At 47.2% G+C, this 22,626-nt stretch overlaps 1 protein-coding gene across 1 annotated transcript in view; it reads right to left on the reverse strand.

Moving 5' to 3' along the window:
• Positions 1–22,626, reverse strand: part of LOC310782218 (WD repeat-containing protein 17-like) — a 150,101-nt gene that overhangs the window by 43,562 nt on the left and 83,913 nt on the right. Inside the window, exons 27-30 of the mRNA XM_083642900.1 lie at positions 18,290–18,354; positions 6,436–6,568; positions 5,571–5,659; positions 204–303 (exon numbers count right to left, since the gene is read on the reverse strand). Of these exons, the coding sequence (XP_083499026.1) occupies positions 204–303; positions 5,571–5,659; positions 6,436–6,568; positions 18,290–18,354 (387 nt within the window). The remainder of the gene's footprint in view (positions 1–203; positions 304–5,570; positions 5,660–6,435; positions 6,569–18,289; positions 18,355–22,626) is intronic.

Genomic DNA, 22,626 nt, shown 5'->3' on the forward strand with positions numbered 1-22,626 from the left:
CACGCGCACACTCACACACACTACTGAAACATACTTACACACACATGTGCACGCGCCCTCACATGCGCACACACTCACACACTACTGAAACATACACTTACACACACATGTGCACGCGCACTCACACACGCTCACACTCACACACACTTACACACACATGCGCACGCACACTCACACACGCGCACACTCACACACGTATGTACCTTAATGTTGTCTATAGCTAAGTGGCAGCATGCTGCCAGGACAGAGCGGCCATCTTGGAAGTAGCACTCGGCCAGTTGCTCACAGACCCTGTGGAGGATACTGGACAGAACAAGAGCTACTTCAGCCTGGGTCTGTGTTCATACAGGCATCACCATCACAGACTCACAGACCCTGTGGAGGAGACTGGCCAAACAAGAGTCTATCTATCTATCTATCTATCTATCTACAGTGGGGAGAACAAGTATTTGATACACTGCCGATTTTGCAGGTTTTCCCACTTACAAAGGATGTAGATCATAGGTACACTTCAACTGTGACAGATGGAATCTAAAAAAAAATCCAGAAAATCACATTGTATGATTTTTAAGTAATTAATTTGCATGAGAAAGGTGAGGGATCAGCCCAGAACTACACGGCAGGACCTGGTCAATGACCTGAAGAGAGCTGGGACCACAGTCTCAAAGAAAACCATTAGTAACACACTACTCCGTAATGGATTAAAGTCCTGCAGCGCACGCACTGTCCCCCTGCTCAAGCCAGCGCATGTCCAGGCCCATCTGAGGTTTGCCAATGACCATCTGGATGATCCAGAGGAGGTCATGTGCTCTGATGAGACCAAAATAGAGCTTTGTGGCATAAACTCCACTCGCCGTGTTTGGAGGAAGAAGAAGGATGAGTACAACCCCAAGAACACTATCCCAACCGTGAAGCATGGAGGTGGAAACAGCCTTCTTTGGGGATGCTTTTCTGCAAAGGGGACAGGACGAATGCACTGTATTGAGGGGAGGATGGATCGGGCCATGTATCGCGAGATCTTGGCCAACAACCTCCTTCCCTCAATAAGAGCATTGAAGATGGGTCGTGGCTGGGTCTTCCAGCATGACGACCCGAAACACACAGCCAGGGCAACTAAGGAGTGGCTCCATAAGAAGCATCTCAAGGTCCTGGAGTGGCCTAGCCAGCAGTGTTGGGCAAGTTACTGAAAATTGGTAATTAGTTACAGTTACTAGTTACTTCTCTCAAAAAGTAATTTAATTACCTTAAAGTTACTAGTCTGCACAAAGTCTGCTTCGATTGTTATTAATGCACACATTATGTTAGTGTTGCTGTGCCACAGTCTGGCATTGAACATTCACTTATTGGGGAGGCTTATAGCCTATCAAGGTCATTAGCCTCTGGGACTCTGGCTGCAGCTGCAGCTCTCTCCCTGGACGAGGTCTGAGGATCAGAAACGGGATAATCCTGAAGTGAAGGATTCAGGAAGTTGTCCATTATTTTCATGTCCTAAAGTAACTAGCCCAGTTACTATTGTAGTAACTGTAACTGAGTTACTACATTTTAAAAGTAATTAGTTACATTACTAGTTACTGCAAGAAGTAGTTAAGTTACAGTAACTAGTTACTTAGTAACTAGTTACTCCCAACACTGCTAGCCAGTCTCCAGACCTGAACCCAATAGAAAATCTTGGAGGGAGCTGTATGGAGGAGTGGGCCAAAATCCCTGCTGCAGTGTGTGCAAACCTGGTCAAGAACTACACGAAACGTCTGATCTCTGTAATTGCAAACTAAGGTTTCTTTACCAAATATTAAGTTCTGTTTTTCTGACTTCTGACTTATTTCATGCAATAAAATGCAAATTAATTACTTAAAAATCATACAATGTGATTTTCTGGATTTTTGTTTTAGATTCCATCTCTCAGAGTTGAAGTGTACCTATGATAAAAATTAGACCTCTACATGCTTTGTAAGTGGGAAAACCTGCAAAATCGGCAGTGTATCAAATACTTGTTCTCCCCACTGTATCTATCTTCACTTTATTAAAGAAGATTGTATTTGTGTGTTGTTCTTGGGAGGAAGCAACTATGCTCAGGGCACCCATAGCCAGCGGCGGTGCTGTGGCTGTTAAAAATGGCACATTGCTCAGTCAGTGTCAGTGAGGTCACCTCTGTCTGGGAATGAGAATATGAATGAGTGTGGTCAACTGGAGGTTCCTGGGGAAACACTGAACACTTGGCCTTTTTGGTATTTTTGGCATACAAGCTAAACAGACAAGAACAGTGAGTTGACAGAGGTACATTTAAACAAATTAACTGCTATTTACAATCGAAATAGAAATAGAAAAAACTTTATTGTCCAGCCAAGGCAGGAAATGTGTCATTGGTCTCACCCAATTACGTACAAACACAAACATGTTTACAAAAATTACATAAAAGCCACAAAAACCACAGACATGTCTACAGAAGGGAACATCAACAGCCTAGTGACAACACATCATATCATAGATTAGTCAGTATTGCACTCCTCAATTCTCATGTCCCCTGTTCACATTACTGTAGTTTATAGACTACATTAATTGCATTAGGAATAAAGGATATAGTTGCAATACTAAGTGTGATGTAAAGTGTCTGTTATAAATATGTGTATAATGTACAATATAAGTACTGTATACGTAAACCACACTCGATTGTAAACAAGGCTATAAGTCAGATATTGTACAGTTGTGTACCGATCTATATAAGTGAAACATTCAATCAATCAATCAATCAATCAATCAATCAATCAAACCTTTATTGACAGACACTTGGTCCATAGATGTCACATACACAATTACAAAAAGCACGCAAGAGCACAACAAAAGAACAAAGAAACATTAAAAAAGAGAATCATACCAGAATTTCCACATATGTGACTGGTATCTCACAGTGCTTAGCCCAGGATCAGTGAGCAACTTAATAATGGCATTCTGAGACACGTTCAATCTACAGATGAACCTGTACCTCAGATTTCTCAGGAGCGCCTGGAAAGTGGCCACCCCCGCCTTACAGAACAGGTCACTAGCATTGCTCCACCTGGGCTTTTTCAGCAAGATGTGCATGCAGTCATTATAGGCAACCTGAAGTTTATGCATGCTCGCCTTCTTAAACTTTACCCACAAGGGGGCAGTATAAATAGGGGTACAGTAAGCCCTAAAGAGTGTGATCTTAACATTATCAGAACAGGAGTTGTGGTCAGTTGTGGATTCCCCAGCCCCGTAAAAGTTATCATTAAAGCATTCAGTTTACCCAGGTCCTGCCTGGGTAAAAAGGTTTCCTGTAAACATAAAATGTCACATTCTTGTAGCAAGTTGTCAACTACAGAGCGTCTTGCTATGTCTCCAGCCCCACTGCTAAGGCGTAGCCCCCGACAATTGTATGGTCCAACACGCATATTAACAAGAATCAAGATGAGGTCAGAGCACCCTCTTGGACGCCAGAACCCCCCGCAGCAGGTGTAGTGCCCAATCCTAGGACTCTGGTCTTACGGGGCTCGTAGTAGCGACGCACCAGCACCCCATCTGGCCACAGCTCTGGATTGTACATATCCCCAATCTCATTACATTCAGCCGAGACTTTGACTGAGCTGAATCTACTGTGAAAAGTGTCGATCTTACAGCAAGTGACCTCACGGCCCAGTATGTCCAAGATGTGCAGATAGGACGTTTGCGTCTAGGTCAGGCGAGAACCTGCTGGCAAAGACACTCACCAGTCTAGTTTTAACAGTTTTAATGTTACTCACAGTACCAGTGCCTACGATTGGAACCGCATTGGGCCTCTTTCTCCGACCGGGGGGGGGGGCGGTGCTCAGCCTACCCCGAACAGCAGCCTTCTCCGAGCCCAGCTGGCGTCGGCCGTTCCTCACAACACTGGCCCATTTCAGTGAAACTGGCAGTGGCGCCAGCCCACCAGGACCATTCCTCTCTGATCCTCGCTGATCCTGAGCACAGACCGGCACAGCTCTTACACCTGCATCCAGGCCGGGGCCCCCCGCCGTAGCAGCATTCTTCTCCGTAGCAACGCCATTCAAGCCCGCAGCCTCAATGCTCACACTAGCTCCAGGTACCCAGTCCGCAATCTCAGCTGGACCTCCATCCCGCCCCGGGTCAGCCAGCCGGTCAGTGGGGCACTCCAGTGCACCCACTCGGTTATTGATCTCCACGGTGATGGCTCGAAACTCTTCACTGACGTCCGCCTGAAGCTGCACCACCCGTTTCAAAGCGCACGCCTCAGTATACATCTGCTCCATTTTCCCGAGTAGGCTCGAGACATCCATGTTAGAAAAAGTTACCGGAGGCAACTCATCCAAGTAGTGGGAAACAAATCTGGGTATTTTCTCCCCAAACTCGTTCAATAGTTTGAGGCAACTTTTTATGTTGTTCGCGTCCCTCTGAGCTCCTTTATGAGCAACATAACATACCGGAGAGTTAGGGCACAGCTCAAACAGCACTTTCTTAGATGCCTCTATCCCTTCAGAGCCAAAGGTTTTAGTAGTCAGGAGAACAATTTCATCCTGACTTAGCGTCTTGATTTTAACAGCAAGGAAATTAAGTAGTTCATCCTCCACAATAACCTTGCCATCGACGGTGGTGTATATCTCCGGCTTCACTCGAGCCCGGGGAGCCATCCGACCGGGCGGCTAGCTGGTGGCTAGCTAGCAAGCTATCCAGCTAGCTGAGGGGAGGCAGACTGTCACCGGGCTAACCGAGCCCAGACAGACCCAGCCAGGTTAGCAGGTGTGAGATGAAGCAGGGAGGATGTAGGGTCCAAGCTCTGGATAACAGAGAGTTCTTGGCCACTCTCGCCGGAAAGTCCACTCTTTCCGAGGCTCTAGTGTTGTAAACGTCCACTCACTCCGTTCGTTTGAGCGAAGGCTAACCTAGCCACCTACCGGCTAGCGTATCCAGGCAGCAACGTTCACAGTCGCATACGGGCATTACCACTAGAGAGTTCCAAAGCTCTGAAGCAAAGAGTTCTTCGGCTCTAAAATTACGCACATTTAGGCGTTTACAAAACTGCACAAAAATAGACGTTCTTGTTACACTTTGCAAAAGAAACGAGAACTAAACCTCTGCTTTACACGCCAGTGTGCGCCATCTTGCGCATCAATTGAGGCCGTTATTGCACAGTTGAACACACTTAAGATATTGAAGATCAGCAAAAATATTGTATACTGATACCAATTCAGTGAAACCCATATTGGTAGCCCTATAGTTTCAAGTCCAGTCCAGAAGGATGATATTTTGGGGTTTCCGGTGTAGAGTCTGTACACCGCGGTCATCGTTTACAGTCCGATTGACGCAAAAATTGAGTGAGTTGAGTTAATCGATTGTAGGTGTTTTAGATTGTAGGTGTTTTAGATTGTAGGTGTTTTAGATTGTAGGTGTTTTAGGTCCAGACAACAATTTGTCTAATCTCTATAAACATAACTGCATATGAGACGTCGTCGGACTGTAAACAACGAGGGAAGCTTATTCTATGTATTCTAACACTTTACACAAATTTTGCGTGTGTGTGTGTGTGTGTGTGTGTGTGTGTGTGTGTGTTTACGTACCCCTGGTATTGTTGTCTGTTGTCCACATCATTGCTTGTGTGGATGATGGAGGAGCTTTGAGGTGCATGGATGTTCCCTTCACACGCTCCCTAGGAATAAGCAAAATCAACATAGACAACATCATCGTTGTTATTTAAGCGCCTTGAGATCACGCTTGTGATTTGGCACTATATATAAATATAAAATGGATTGATCACTACAGCCATCATGATTTTTTATCACCAGTATTCCCCATGTTTTTTTTGTTAGAAAGACAGCATTTGCTGCGCAAACTGTCAAAACTGTGTGTGTGTGTGTGTGTGTGTGTGTGTGTGTGTTTATCATGCCTTAATTGGTAGACACATTTTTTTTACTGTTTTTCCCCCTCTAGAATTGTACTTGGCCAATTCCCCTGCTGTCCCAGTCATTGGTCCACCCCCCTCTACCGATCTGGGGAGAGTTGTAAAATACCTGACAGCGAGGAGTGCAGCGAGCAGGACCCATACCCTTAATCTAGCTTCCACCCACAGACACGGCCAAATGTGCACTGTATGGACGCTTGACAAAGCTGGAGGTAACACAGGGGCTCGAACCTGCGACCCTTGTGTTGGTATGCAAGGCATCTGCCGCTGCACTACCTGGACCCCCAATTGGTCCTTGGTTGACAAAGTTGATTCTTGTTTAAAAAGACCAAAAAAAAATCCCGAAAACCTCCATTGGACTTCCATACTTTGACCAATTTGAATGTAAAAAACAAGTCTATGGATTTGTGCTTTGCTCAGCTAGTATTTAAAGAAAATATATAGATTTCCTCCCAACAATAAACACTATTACTGTGTATCTCATTACCCCACCAACGTATTAAATCCTTCCCTCCCTCTTATACCTGTGCTACTAGCAATGCCTCGTTAAGTTGTCCTCTGCCAGTGAAGAAAGTCACTAGTTTTCTGATGTCTCCTGTGGCAATGCAGTAGGGGATAGCATCATCATTATCTTCAGCCATCAGCTGCTCAGCTCTCCTGGGACATAAGCAGGTTATAATTCAACAGATACCGTTAAAGAACATGTTCTGTTACATGAACTCCCATACAACACATACCTAACAGATACCGTTAAAGAACACGTTATGTTACATGAACTCCCATACAACACATACCTAACCCAAGAACAGTTGTATAGTTGTATGACACATTCATGAATCCTCATTAATGCTCACAAGTTGTTGTTTTTTGCAAGTCCAAGTCAATTCTCAAATCTTTGAGCTAGAGTCCAAGTCAAGTCTTAAATCTTTGAGCGAGAGTCCAAGTCAAGTCTCAAATCTTTGAGGGGCAAGTCCAAGTCAAGTCTCTCAAGTCTTTGGTCACAAATCCAAGTTGTAATGAGCCTGCTATCATCTGCTGCATGCAATCCGGTCTGCTGAGAACACTGCATAGCAAGAACTGTATTATCCTCACTCCCTCTATTAGCATACAGTATCAGCATTGATTAGTAGACAATTCCTTAATGTTAATGCACCAAAATAAATAAATAATAGTGATTGTTCACCAGTCCCAAATCTCCGAGTTGAGTCTCAAGACTTTTGAGGATGAGTCTCAAGTCAGTGTGCGACTTAAGTGTGACCAAGTCGTATGCCCCATCCAGTGGGGCAGGATTGTATCGGAAACTGTGGACGATTCCAAGGGCCCTTGACTGACAGGGGCCCTGACAGGGGCCCTAAAAACATTGAAGACTCTGGAATTGTTTACAGTATTAAATTATTAACCTATCGTCATTAATATAATATTTTATTCTATCAGAAATGCATCATGGCAGCAGCAGCATCATCATGTCTAAATAAGGCAAGAGAGCCAATTAAACAAATGAAATGGTCAAAGTTGTCATTGGCTGGGTTTCCCAAAAGCTTCTTAGCGATAAGAAGCTTCTTTAACCCTTCTTAACCCTAGAACACTAACGTCGGGTGATTTTCACCCGGACAATTGAATTCACGTGATTTTCATTGTCTTGCTGCTGTCTGAGGTGGGCGGGTCCTTAGGTACCTTCAGGATGCTCACTAACGTCATTGAATGTAGGTTTGTTTCCCTGCTCCCATTCATGGTTTTTTCTACCGGCTACGTGTTCGGGTGATTTTCACCCGACGTTAGTGATAGAGGGTAAAATATCTTCGGGTTAGTTACAATGGTATTGTGGTGATTTTTTTTTTTTTCACCACACAAGTCCCATGAATGGGTGGACCGAAGGAGAAGTTGGGAGCTCCTGTTTTTTTTTGGGGGGGGGGGGGGGATTTTTTTATAACGATTACCTCATTTTTCCCGAATTTGACATATTTTTTATAGTGTCCCCCATAATAAACTTTTTTGTGTTTTTTGTGATATTTCACATTTAAAAACAAAAGAAGAGTAGGCTACCTCAATTTGCCATGTATTGTTGTACTTTAAGATATTTTGATGAGAAGTATGTTTTATGGGGTATATTGCATCGGGTGAAATACACCCGACGTTAGTGATGGTGTGACTTTAAATCACGTTAGTGTTCTAGGGTTAAGGCCCCCTTAAGAAGCAAACGCGTTTACCAATTGCTTCTTAGCCTAAGATGATCTTTCGTTACGAAGGCATGTGTTTCCCAAAAGCTTCTCAGCGCTAAGAAGCTTCTTTGACCCTTCTTAAGGCTCCCGTAAGAAGCCAACGAAGCCAACGCGTTTCCCGATTGCTTCTTAGCCTAAAATGATCTTCCGTTAAGAAGGCTGCGTTTCCCAAAAGCTTCTTAGCGCTAAGATGATCTTTCGTTAAGAAGGTTTTGTAAGAAGGGTCTGGGGCATTCTTAACACCTTCTTAATGACGAAACACTGGCAGATCCAGCCGCGTCAGGCAAAAGGAGATACTTGTGTCCACTGTTCCTCTTGTGTTTTTCCCTTTTTCCTTTCTTTCATGCACCCTTTAGTGTTTAAAATTGGGGAACACTTGAAAATCTCCCCTGTATGTATGGTTACTTGTGTTTTAAATGTTTTACCGTAGGCTATATTCCTCTAATCAGAATGGATTCCTTTTATAATAAGAATGTTGTGGATTTATATAGCACCTTTCACAGAACCTAAGGTCGCTTAAATTCTGAAACTCAGCCATGACATTTAAGGTATTTCACCCCCTCCCCCGACCAAGTATTTCCAAATAGTTTGATGCGGTTTCCTGGCCGCGTGTAACGTTTGTGCTATATGGAATCACAATCAGAATGATTAGAACAGCTGTTTAGATAGGGTTAGGGTTAGGGTCACATTTCTACAAAACCATGGAGTGCTATACCTTATTCTGTTTATAAGAAGGAGGGCTTTCCACTTTACAAGTAAGCAGAAATATATGAAAGCCTGAGAATGAAAAATAAGTAGTAATTCAATTAGTTACAAACCAGTTTGCAATCTCTTTGGATCTGACATGACATCTCCGTTCTCCATCTACTCTCCAAAACGTTCCTGTGCTCCATAAGAGTAATAAACATTATGGATATGAATGAATTTGATTGTGATATTAAAGATAATGTATGTTAAATCGAACATGATGCTGTGATATTGTCCAAATCTGCAAGAAGCCTTTTATTTTTTCCTGTGATGGCTATACTATACTAGTCCTACATAATAATTTCCTACTCAGTGGACTTACAGGATCTGAGAGTTTATAGTGATACTCTTGTCTTATCCTAACCGTCCTAGTGAATGTTATTCAACTTTTGTATATCCTACTGGAAATTAAGCGGTTAGTCCATAGTGAAATAGGCTGTTACTTCACAGAAATTTTGGAGTGTTTACATTTCGCTCCTCTTCTAGCCAATATTTAATCAATGCAGGGATTTAAAAAAAAATTCAAGCCATTCATACTAAATCAGTTGTCCCTGGCCTACAACAGTCTATAATAACAGACTCCTGTTGGACTCCATATGTGTATCAATATTCTTTCTAAGTCATTAGTTTACCGATAGTATTTCTTTGTTCACTCTGGGGTAGTCAGAGCAAAGAGGGAGAGATAAACAGAGAGCATGATAATTCAACAGGGCAAGGAGAGCAGGTATAGATGATATGGAGGTGAGTGAGAAAGGGTAAATAATGACATTACAATAGTCTAATCTGAATATTAATTTAAAATGAGATATTCCTCCAAATTGGGCTTCAAATGGCCAAAATTTTTCAACCGTGGGCCCGATACGGTACCCTTTCATGGGGCCCAAAATCCCTGGCCGAGCCCCTGTCCCCATCTCTGATGAGTCATCTCTGATTTAGTTCAAGACCCCATCTCATGTAATACAAGGATGAGTCATCTCATCTGTGATTTAGTTAATTTCACGTCAAATCTTTATTGTCCCTCCAAATGTTGAGCCTGCACCTGTAGGGCCCTATCGTCGTACAATGATATTGTTTGCTCAGCGCGCCTCTTATTGCTATCTTCTCTGCGTCTTAAGCTATCGTTTGCCTCCACCATCCAGTTTTGCGCTGGAATCTAAGCGCATACACAGGTGTACGCGTGGCCCAGGCGTGTCCATGCTAAATACTGGCCTTTGCGCATCTCTTAGCCTATCATCTGCCTCCAGCAAGTGTCATTTTGCACTCTGGCGAAGGTACCATCGCCATGTTCCGAACGTAAACACGGGTTTGGGCATTGCCCGTGCCAAAATAAGCGTTCTAGAGGGGTTTGAAAAAATGTTCTTGGGTGCTCTCAATTTTTACGCCACTGCGCTTGTGCGCACACAGTATTCTCTGCGCAGTGCAGGAAATCCGCACTTGGATACATTATGCAAGGCATGGATGTCCCTCTCTCTCCAAAACCTCACGACCTCACGCGTGCACACACTCATCCCCCTGTTATGTCTCTCAGTCATTCACCACATTCCTCCCCTGCCCAAGCTCAATCAGCCCAATCTACACCAGCTGTGTCGAGTTCATCAGGTGCCACCAATCATCCGCAGAGACACCGCTCCTACAAGAGGGCCCGCAGTCTACAAGCCAGTGCTTGATCGTACTGGTCACAGTGGTTCGTGTTCCTACCGTTTTGGTTATTTTGAATATCCGACTCTGGCTTGCGCTTTACTAATTCCAACCTGTCCTTCCTCTCTCCAAGGTTCCATCCCTCCGGCTCCCTCCAGTGTCTCCCAGCTCCTCCACCGTTCTCCTCTACTCCTCCGGATCCCTCTCTCCCTCCGCTCTCCCCCACTCCTGGATCACCCTCTCTCGGACGGACCTCCCCCATTGCTCAGGACTACGGCTCTCTCTCCCTCGGACTTCCCCTCTCGGATCTCGGACTTGGTCAGATAGCAGGTTACACGCACATTTACAACACCCAGCGCCATCTATATAACTGCACCACACTAGCTACGCACGTTAGACACACACCCCCACTCACACTTTGGTTCTACACACACCTCACCTACATTCTGCCCGTACACCCATACATTCCCCTCCACGAAGGCCCCCAGATTTAGTTCAGCCCCTTTCTGTACTATTATTATTTTTTTATTAAACATTACTTGTATTTGAATCCTTGTGTCCGTCTGTCTCTGGGGTTCTGCCACATTTGACTATTGATTCGTTTGGTCACAACAGAACGATCAAGCCATGATGAGTCAAGGCGGAGCCCCGGGGCAGACGGGCGGCCCTAAGCCCGCAACTTTACCCTCCCCTCTTGAAAGAGTAGTCAAGGAACATGCGGCTCAACTCACCTCCCTCCAAGCCGAGTTAATCAGGGCCTTCCCCGCAGTCCAAGGACAGATTGCTGAGCTCCAGGACTCCTCCCATTCTATGTCCAATGCCCTCTCCGCCCTCTCTAACCAAATGGCCACCATGGCAGCCGCACTGACTTCCATCCAGCAGAAGCTGGACGCTGGTCCCGGCGTAGCTGCCGCGCCAGCTCCCCCTGAAGCACCGCCCTTGATTCCCCCTGGTCCTGATCCACCCCGGCCCGAGCCCAAGCTAGCCAGTCCCCGTGTTTTCGGTGGGGATTTCGACCAAGGCAGGGGTTTCCTCCACCAATGTGAGTTGCTTTTCCGTCATCAGCCTGCAACGTATGGGTCAGATGGAGCCAAGATAGCGCTGATTATGTCCCTCCTAGTAGACAAAGCACTTAGCTGGGCTATTTCTGCGGTAGACCTAGACTCCCGTTTCTCCTCTGACTACAGCGCCTTCCGTCAGGAGTTCAGCTCCGTATTCGATCATCTTACGGACGGGGAGGACGCTGCCAGTCGTTTGTTAGCAATCCAGCAGGGGTCGCGGTCTGCCGCAGAATACACCCTCGAGTTCCGCATACTAGCCGCTGACAGCCGTTGGGGAGATACTGCGCTCCGTAGCGCTTACCGGCGGGGCCTGAGTGAGACCATCAAGGACTTGATTGTGAGAGACCGCCCCTCCTCGCTCAACGAGCTTATCACTCTCGCTCTCCAGATGGATGAGAGGCTACGGGAGCGCCGCCTGGAGCGCACTCATCGTTCGGCCCCCATCCGAACATCCCCAAGACCTATCACCCCCGTGACAAACAGTTGGACCCCGCCCTCTCGCCACCTCTCGCTGCCACCGGCTCGTTCTGCGTCCAGCACGGGAGAGGAGCCGATGCAGATTGGCCGATCTCGTCTCTCGCGAGAGGAGCGAGAGCAGAGACTGCGGGACCAGCTGTGCCTCTACTGTGGGCAGACCGGCCACTTCATCCGCGCATGTCCGACCCGGCCAAAAGACCCCGCTCACCAGTAAGGGGGGTATTGGTGAGCCGTGCCATGATTCCCCAGCCCAAAGGGGGCCTCAACCGCCTCTTCCCTGCTACCCTCTCCTGGGATAAGGAGTCTATCCCTGTGAGTGCACTCATCGATTCAGGAGCTGACGAGTGTCTGATGGACGTCTCTCTCGCTCGTCAGGCAGGAATCCCCTTAGTCCCTCTAGACCGTCCCCTGTCTCCTCAGGCCATAGATGGGCACTCTTTGGGTAACATCACACACAGCACTGTCTCCCTCACCCTCACTCTCTCTGGTAATCACGTTGAAAGTGCACGTTTTTTTGTGTTACATGCCCCCACAGCGCCCCTAGTGTTAGGAAGACCGTGGTTGGAGAGACACGACCCTCACATCTCCTGGGCTACTGGGCGGATTCTGGGTTGGAGTGTGGCCTGTCATGCCAACTGTCTTCGCTCCGCCCCCTCTCCGTCCAGTAACCCCAGGCCCGTGCTCTCTCCCCCGGATCTCACTGGTGTCCCCTCCACTTACCATGACTTAGCTTCGGTGTTCAGTAAGGACAGCGCACTTTCACTTCCCCCTCACCGGCCATATGATTGTCCCATTGAACTCCTTCCCGGGGCAGCTCTCCCCACTGGGCGACTATACAATCTCTCAGCCCCGGAGAAGGAGGCAATGCGCAATTATATCTCCGAATCCCTTGTCTCAGGAGTGATAAGGCCATCGTCTTCCCCCGTAGCGGCGGGCTTCTTTTTTGTGGCAAAGAAGGATGGCGGCCTGAGGCCCTGCATTGACTATCGTAGGCTTAATGACATCACGGTGAAGAATAAGTACCCACTTCCCCTTCTGAATTCCACTTTCGAGCCACTAACTCACGCCCGGGTGTTCACTAAGTTAGACCTACGTAATGCTTATCACTTGGTGCGGGTCCGGAAAGGGGACGAATGGAAGACGGCCTTCAACACTCACCTCGGGCACTTTGAGTACCTTGTGATGCCCTTCGGCCTCTCCAATGCCCCCGCCGTCTTCCAGGAGTTAGTCAATGATGTGCTGCGCGACATGCTGAACTTCTTCGTGGTGGTGTACCTGGACGACATCCTGGTCTTCTCCCCGACCCTGGAGGAACACTACCAACATGTCCGCCTGGTTCTCCAGAGGCTGCTGGAGAACAGGCTTTTCGTTAAATCCGAGAAATGTGTTTTCCACTCCGCCTCCGTGAAATACCTTGGCTTCATCGTGGAGAAGGGGCAGATGCGCGCGGACCCTGCTAAGATCCAGGCTGTGGTGGAGTGGTCACGCCCTACCAACCGGACGCAACTCAGGCGCTTCCTGGGCTTTTCCGGGTTCACCCGCCGTTTCATTAAGGGTTTTAGCCAAGTGTCTTCTCCCCTCACCGCGCTCACCTCCACCTCCCGCCCTTTCACCTGGACCCCTAGGGCGGAGACAGCCTTCTCTGCCCTTAAGGAGCGGTTCACGACGGCTCCGGTGCTCGCCCACCCTGATCCATCAAGGCAGTTCATCGTAGAGGTGGACGCGTCAGATGCGGGCATCGGAGCCATCCTCTCCCAGCGGTCGGAGGAGGACCAGAGGATCCACCCGTGTGCCTACTTCTCCCGACGCTTCAACCCTGCGGAGAAGAACTACGATGTGGGAAATAAGGAGCTGCTGGCGGTCTTCGCAGCCCTAGAGGAGTGGAGACACTGGTTGGAGGGAGCCAAGGAGCCGTTCCTCGTGTGGTCAGACCACAAAAACCTGACCTACATGAGGACGGCGAAGCGGCTGAATCCCAGGCAGGCGCGCTGGGCTCTCTTCTTCAGCCGGTTCGACTACACCCTCACCTACCGCCCGGGCTCTAAGAACGTCAGAGCCGATGCCCTCTCCCGTATGTTCCCCGAGGAGTCCCCTGACGTTCCCAGCGCTCCCGACACCATCGTTCCCCCAGCCCGGGTGGTGGGTGTCGTCACCTGGGGAGTCGAGTCGCTGGTGAGACGAGCCCAGCGCGCCCAGCCAGACCCTGGAAACGGGCCCCGGAACCGGCTGTTTGTCCCCTCTGCCGTCCGTCCACAGGTGCTGGAGTGGGGTCACTCGAGCCGCTTCGCCTGCCACCCTGGCGTACGCCGGACAGCGGAGTTCGTACAACGGCGGTTCTGGTGGCCCAAGCTCAAAGAGGACGTCAGGGAATTTGTGGACGCCTGCACCATCTGTGCCCGCAGTAAGGCCTCCCATCGTCCACCAGCTGGCCTCCTGCATCCCCTCCCTGTCCCCGGTCGACCCTGGTCACACATTGCCCTGGACTTTGTTACCGGCCTCCCCGTGTCCCAGGGCATGGACACCATCCTGACCATCGTCGACCGTTTTTCCAAGGCGGTTCATTTCGTCCCACTGCCCAAACTCCCCTCTGCTGCCGAGACTGCTGAGCTCCTGGTCTCCCATGTGGTTAGACTCCATGGAATCCCCCAGGACATCGTGTCCGACCGTGGCCCCCAGTTCACGTCGAAGGTGTGGCAGGCCTTCTGCCGGGGAATGGGGGCCACTGTCAGTCTGACATCCGGGTACCACCCCCAATCCAATGGGCAAGCAGAGCGCGCCAACCAGGCCATGGAGGCGGCCTTACGTTGTGTGACCACCAGCAACCCCGCCTCCTGGGTCAAGTTCCTACCCTGGGTGGAATACTCCATCAACACCATGGAGAGCTCGGCCACTGGTATGTCCCCATTCCAGTGCTCCCTGGGTTACCAGCCTCCTCTGTTTCCTCAGCAGGAGCTGGAGGTGGCGGTCCCATCCGTCAGAGCCCACCTCTGCCGGTGTCGGCACATCTGGAAGGCCGCCCGTGCTGCCATCCTACGGGCCACAGAGCGGTCTCAGCGCTCAGCCAACCGGCGGAGGAGGCCGGCCCCGGCCTATCGACCTGGCCAGAAGGTCTGGCTGTTGGCCCGGGACCTGCCCCTCCAGACCTCCCAGACCTCCTCCAGGAAGCTGGACCCCCGCTACGTTGGCCCCTATACCATCACCCGCATCGTCAACCCCTCGGCGGTCCGTTTGGACCTTCCTGCCGCTCTCAAGGTACACCCAGTTTTCCATGTCTCACTCCTAAAACCATGCTCTACCAGCCCCTTGTCTCCCCCTGCTCCGGCTCCCCCTCCTCCCCAGATCCTGTCGGATGGCGACCCCGTTTGGGCGGTCGACAAGCTGCTGGCGGTTCGGCGTCGGGGGAGGGGGTTCCAGTATCTGGTGGACTGGGTGGGCTACGGCCCGGAGGACCGGAGTTGGGTGCCCCGGTCCTATCTCGCAGACCCCTCCCTGCTCGGCGATTTCTACCGGGACCACCCGGGTGCTCCTGGACGGTCGTCCGGTGCCTCCCATAAGGGGGGGAGTACTGTTATGTCTCTCAGTCATTCACCACATTCCTCCCCTGCCCAAGCTCAATCAGCCCAATCTACACCAGCTGTGTCGAGTTCATCAGGTGCCACCAATCATCCGCAGAGACACCGCTCCTACAAGAGGGCCCGCAGTCTACAAGCCAGTGCTTGATCGTACTGGTCACAGTGGTTCGTGTTCCTACCGTTTTGGTTATTTTGAATATCCGACTCTGGCTTGCGCTTTACTAATTCCAACCTGTCCTTCCTCTCTCCAAGGTTCCATCCCTCCGGCTCCCTCCAGTGTCTCCCAGCTCCTCCACCGTTCTCCTCTACTCCTCCGGATCCCTCTCTCCCTCCGCTCTCCCCCACTCCTGGATCACCCTCTCTCGGACGGACCTCCCCCATTGCTCAGGACTACGGCTCTCTCTCCCTCGGACTTCCCCTCTCGGATCTCGGACTTGGTCAGATAGCAGGTTACACGCACATTTACAACACCCAGCGCCATCTATATAACTGCACCACACTAGCTACGCACGTTAGACACACACCCCCACTCACACTTTGGTTCTACACACACCTCACCTACATTCTGCCCGTACACCCATACATTCCCCTCCACGAAGGCCCCCAGATTTAGTTCAGCCCCTTTCTGTACTATTATTATTTTTTTATTAAACATTACTTGTATTTGAATCCTTGTGTCCGTCTGTCTCTGGGGTTCTGCCACATTTGACTATTGATTCGTTTGGTCACAACACCCCCGCCTCTTTAGAATGCCACATTTATTTTCAACTATAGCCTACATTGAAAAAAGAACACACCTTGATTTGAAAATGAGAATTTGTTTGTCATGGTTTTATTAGGTTACATAATTCCCATAGAAAACTCACCGGTAGCGAGCACACTCAAAATGGATAAAAAACTCACTGGGTGCAGGGCAAGCAAGCAAAGAGTTAATTAAAGAGAGAAAAAGCCAGCACTCCAAATGTCCTTTCATAGGTTAACAAATATTTTTGAATGTCTGACAATTTTTGTCTTCAGAAGGATCTCACTGTGTGCCTAACTTTTGTCATCTTGCTTTCTGGTGGATTTTAGTTGCTGTGTGTTGGCGAGTAGACCCTACCCCTTTCATGTTTACAGTGCGAACAATCAACAACAACAGACGAAACTAGCTAGCTACCGTCCGTGTGATCGTAGCGTCCTGAACTGTACTGCACGCGACGGCAGGGGAAAACAAAACAAACAAAACAAGAAAAACTGTCTGTGCGCATTGGAAGCGCTCTCAAGATGATTTCCAAAGTGTTCTGATCTGAAATACACACATCCAGTGTGCACAGCCCCTAAACAAGTAAAAGTTTCATTGTTTCTTTTCCTCCATATGCCAGTTTGAATCGTGCAAATGCAACAAGAAAATTATAGTGCTGCATTAGGCTATATTCGAGACATATATTTTATTGGGAGAAATAAATTGAAAACGGGTCGGATATGATTGAATGCCACTTGTAAAATCGCATTTTCCAGCGTTTTAATGTTACCGCGATCACTATTGACAGCTGACTTTTGCGCGATGTGCAAACAGGCGCTCACTTTTTGGCACATCGTAACCCTATCGCCAAAATAAAATGGGAGACGACTTTTGTGGGGAGAAATAAATGAATGCCAGTTGTAAAATCACCTTTTCCACCGTTTGTAATGTAAGTGTGACCACTATTTGACCTCCAGGTTTTGGGCGATGTGTAAACAGCATAGAATAGGCGCTCACTTTTTGCCTCCCCACGTTATCACCTGAATAATGCGTTGATGGAGTGGAGAATTGCTTTCTGAAATATATCTCTGGTGTAGTCTAATAGATTTCTGATGTAGTCTACATTGAAAAATTTAATTAAAAGTCTGTCTCCCATTAACACTGTGATTCCTGCAGCACACTACGTCAGACCCCACACACACACACACACACACACACACACACACACACACACACACACACACACACACACACACACACACACACACACACACACACACACACACTCTCTCTCTCTATTCTACACCAGATGATTTTCCTGATGTGAGAAAACAACACATCAACACTGAGGAAGGCCTGTGTGCCGAAACTGTTTGTTGCTGTGCTGCTGCCCTACCCAGACTACAGGTATTAAACCTTTGAAAGGACTTTTTTGTGTGGTGGCTTTTTCTGCTGTGACTGGAAACAACAATGCCTCTTGTCTGGAAGGGTAACTCTGGGGAATGTCCCGACCTGATTCAACGGACATAGTCCAGAGTTCATGTCTAGAAATGGTTAAATGTGTGTGATTCTGTTAAAGAGATAGTTCAGAGATAATTTGGGGGAATTTGACTGTTTTTCCCACTTTCCCAGAGTCAGAACCGAGAAATACCTTCAGACAGACGAATGTATTTGGTGTAGTCTGAAGTATGTCAGGCTATCTTGGCTCAATTGTTGACTTGAGTGTCTATGCGATGGGATGGGGGGGGGGGGGGGTCACATTTTTCCAAGCCTTTTCTGAGGGAAGGCCCACAGTCTCAGACTTTGACCCCTGGTTAAGCAATGGAAATGTGTAACCGTAACCCTAACCATAACCCTTGTGCTTTAAAAACAGTCTATGCTATTTGTTAAATATGCATCTTATTAGAAAAAGCTGAAAATGAGATACATGAAACTGGACTTACCTCTGCATGAGTTTCTTCCAATATTTCATGGAGACACCTGGCGCCACTGATAATGCTTTATCCCACTGAAAGAGAAGAAAGAGAGTCATTTTGATTCTCCATACTATCCTATTTATATAAACATCAATACAATTATTATGGGTCCAGGCCCGTCCAGGCACTGTGGGTGCTGGAACCCTATTGTATTTTTTTTAAGAATATTTTTATTGCAAAGCAAGGTGCAATTGTACATGGGTGAGTAGTCAAGCAATCATTATATATATATATTTTACAAGAACAAGTAATGATAATATGCAACAAAAAGATCAGTTTCAGTTTTCTTTTCTCCCTTTATTTAACACCAACACACAAAAACGAACAAACTCGAACAGAAAACAAAAACAAAAACAAACACACACACTCCAATATTACAGGGTGGTGAATGTTTTTTTTACAATATATGTAAGTATATATGTATATACTGTATATATTGCATGGGATCCTGCACAAGAAGGGGTCTATGAGAGACCAGCCGGGCATATCACCCATCGCCCGTGACCTCGTCGAGGTAGGCCAGAAACGGGTCCCAAACAACTAGAAATCTCCCAAGTCAGGAAGCTGAGTCTCTCCATCCGTATAACAGAGAGCATGTCCGTCAGCCACAGCTGAAAAGAGGGTGGAGAGGGGGACTTCCACTCCTGCAGGATGAGTTTCTTGGTAACGATTGTCCCCTGTGTCAGAGACTGTTGCACAGCCGTAGGGAAGTCCAAAGAGGACTCCGAGCAGCCGAAGATGGCAAGTTTTGCCTCTGGCTGAAGGGTTATTTTGTAGGCCTTAGAGTACCAGTCAAATACCCTGGCCCAGAATCCGGTCAGTGAAGGGCAGAACCAGAAAGCATGAGACAGAGTGCTCTTTGACACATGACACCTGACACATAGTGGTGAGACAGATGGATAAATCCTGTGCAACTTACGGTTAGAATAGTGAAGATGGTGAGTGACCTCACATTGGATCAGTTGGTGTCTACTACTAACTGAGCAGAGTTGTATCACAGACAGACTCCTATCCCATATAATATCAGATAATTCAATGCCAAGTTCCTCCGAAGCCTCGGTTGTAGAGTTCTGACATCACCTCTCAATAGCTGGAGCATTGCTGCATGACCTCCGGAGTGTAGTCTTCATAGACGGTGATGGGGGTCCCTCGATAGAGTAGTTTGCCTCTTCTGGTCCGGGCTTCACGGATGATCTTCTCCTTAAGCTGATACTGAATGGTGATGGGCCTTGGTCTCTGCTCCGGCATCGGTTTGGTGTTGAGTGACCATTGGGCCCTGTCGCACTCAGGCCGAGTGTCCAGGTCACCCCCGAAGACCTTCGCCAGCAGCTCAGAGAAGAGGTGGGATGGGGACACTCAATTGATTCGGGCAAGCCGATGACTCTGATATTGTTGTGTCGAATTTAGCATTGTTCTCTGTCAGTGAAGCACAGCTTGTTTCAAGTGCTAGCAGGCATTCGTCTTGTGAATTAGCGTTGACTTCGAGAGCAGTAATCTTCAAAGCGTGGTCTGATACTGTGGTGTGAATGCGGTCCAGCTTGATCTCCAGTGCAGAAATAGTTGACTTAAAGTCAGTGGAGAGGGCTTGTCGATGAGAGATTGGCAATAGATGCCATGCTCACCTCGCTACTGGTTTCCCCAGGAGGGTCGGTTGTAACGTCTTTGGATGCTTTTTTTAGTGGCATGTTTATGCTATATGACCACTATGTGAAGGCCTCCACTTGATGTCGAGTTGAAGTTGTTGGGTGTTTAAAGGTTTAAACAAGAAGAGATGCAGGAGCTAGACGTAGTGCGTCTACTCCATCCACTTACTGGAACCCTATTGTATTATTATGGGTGGAGGCACTATGGGTGTTGGCACCCAATTGATGCTGATTGGCTAATGAATCATTCTGTCAACCAAAAAAAAGGCATTTTCATATGACGAAGCCAGACCAAGCAGCCAACTGTGTGGAGTGGGCGGACTGGAAGGTCTGGACACAGGCAACACCAATACAATTAGAATACTGTATATATTTTTTTTTGGAATATTCACTATGTAGGTCATGAACTAACAAAAAACTATATTGTCAGGATGATGTGTAAGGGACCATTTCAATGTCTCACTAATCAGTAAATCAACATTAAATGACATAGTGCAGAAAACTCTCTATGGGTTAAAACTGTAAACTTTACAGTGTAAAGCATGTGGCAGTTCTGACAGTTCACATCCCAATCAGTTATGTAGAAGTGGGTGTTTGGCATCATCTGTCAAAGGCAAACTACCTGCTCTGACATCACTGATTGTGATGTGGCCAGAAGGCCAACATGCTCTACAGTTTCAACTTCAGAGCATGTCCAGCATGAGATGGCACAGTCTCCATTCACTGACCTCAATGGAGACTGGTTTTCCCTCCAGTTATGCTGGCAACCTCCGTGTTGTATATGGACAGACTTCACCTGTGTTTCAACTGCCTGATCTTTGAATATTTATGTTAACAATGCTAAATATTATGGCTATCATTTATTATAACTAAAGCTAAGAACACTGAATGGTTTGCGAGAATCTCTTTGGGTTTACCAGGTCTGTGTGGCAGCCTTCCCTGCCATCTGATCCTGGTGGATCCATCTGATCCACCAGATGCAGATCCATCAGCAGATGTCCAGAAAATTTTGCCTCAGGTCTCAAACAAGTCCAAAATCCATCAACGGCCAAATGAGCAATGTTATAATGTACACATATAATCCTCTCCATGCTCAAACATTATGTTTGTAGTCGACATTAGCTAAGAAAGAAAGTATACAATCTAGCTCCCTTTTATTGCATTATTGTATAGCAGCATAATGTGGTGCTTCAAGCACCACTGCTCTTCTTCAGTCATGCATGCATTGCATACTTTCTTTCTTAGCTATTACATTGCTTCTGGATCCAGCACCTGCCTGGAATGGTTCCTGGATGTGCATAACTAATCCATTGTAATTATTTTTGTTATGGACAATAGTAAGCATGTCCAATAACAACAGACTAGACAGGTTCAGATTAACAGGACTATCCTTCCCATTTGCACGCCTGCAGGTTTCCCAGTTGTCTGAAATGCTGTTAGACGTATGCACAAACAAGAAAACATGTTTGCAAAGTCATAAATGACATCAGAATGAACACAGACTCAGGCAAAAATTCAATTCTAGTGCTACTGGATCTTAGCGCTGCATTTGACACTGTTGACCACTCAATTTTATTGGACAGACTGGAAAACTGGGTTGGGCTATCGGGTACGGTCCTCCAGTGGTTCAAGTCCTATCTTCAAGACAGCAAGTACTTCATCTCCATTGGCAATTACACATCTGACCTAACTAGGATGACTTGTGGGATGCCTCAAGGATCCATTATGGGGCCCGTTCTCCTCAACCTTTATATGCTCCCTCTAGGCCTAATTATGCAAAAAAACAAAGTAGCCTATCATAACTATGCAGACGACACTCAGTTGTATATAACTCTTTCCTCAGCTGACTATGCCCCCATAGAATCATTGTGCCAGTGCATTGATCAAATAAATAACTGGATGTGCCAGAATTTCCTACAGCTAAACAAAGACAAAACTGAGGTGATCGTGTTTGGCCCCAAAGAACAAAGGCTTAAAATCACTGTACGCCTTGAGTCTCTATCCCTGAAGCCTAAGGATCAAGTCAAAAATCTTGGAGTTATTATTGATTCCGATCTCAACTTTAACTCCCACATTAAGTCAATTAGAAAATCTGCTTTTTATCATCTTAAAAATATAGCAAGAATTAGGGGATACATGTCCAGACAGGATCTAGAAAAACTAATTCACGCCTCCATTTATAGTAGGTTAGACTACTGCAATAGCCTTTTTTCTGGTCTCTCCAAAAAAGAACTTAGGCAACTTCAACTCATTCAGAATGCTGCTGCTAGAGTTCTAACGAAGACTAAGAAAGCTGATCATATCACTCCAGTTCTTAAGTCCTTACACTGGTTGCCAGTGTGTCAGAGAATAGATTTTAAAATACTGTTATTAGTCTATAAATCACTTAATGGCCTAGGCCCAAAATACATAGCTGAATTGCTCCCACGCTACGAACCGTCTAGAACTCTTAGGTCAACAGGGTCCAGCTTATTAACACATTGAATGCCAGCCATGTTTTCATTCCTGTAGGTAAGTTGTGCCAGGGGTGTTTTTGACGATTCTGGCTCATTTTAGAACAGCCGAGAAATCTTTTCTGTTAAGAATTCATGAACACCAATCATCTAAAAATAACTAATAGAATGTGTGCTTTCTCTGTCTAAAAGAGTTAGTTTGCAGAGT

Source organism: Poromitra crassiceps, assembly GCF_964638095.1.
Source record: "Poromitra crassiceps genome assembly, chromosome: 9".
Classification (NCBI taxonomy): Eukaryota; Metazoa; Chordata; class Actinopteri; order Beryciformes; family Melamphaidae; genus Poromitra; species Poromitra crassiceps.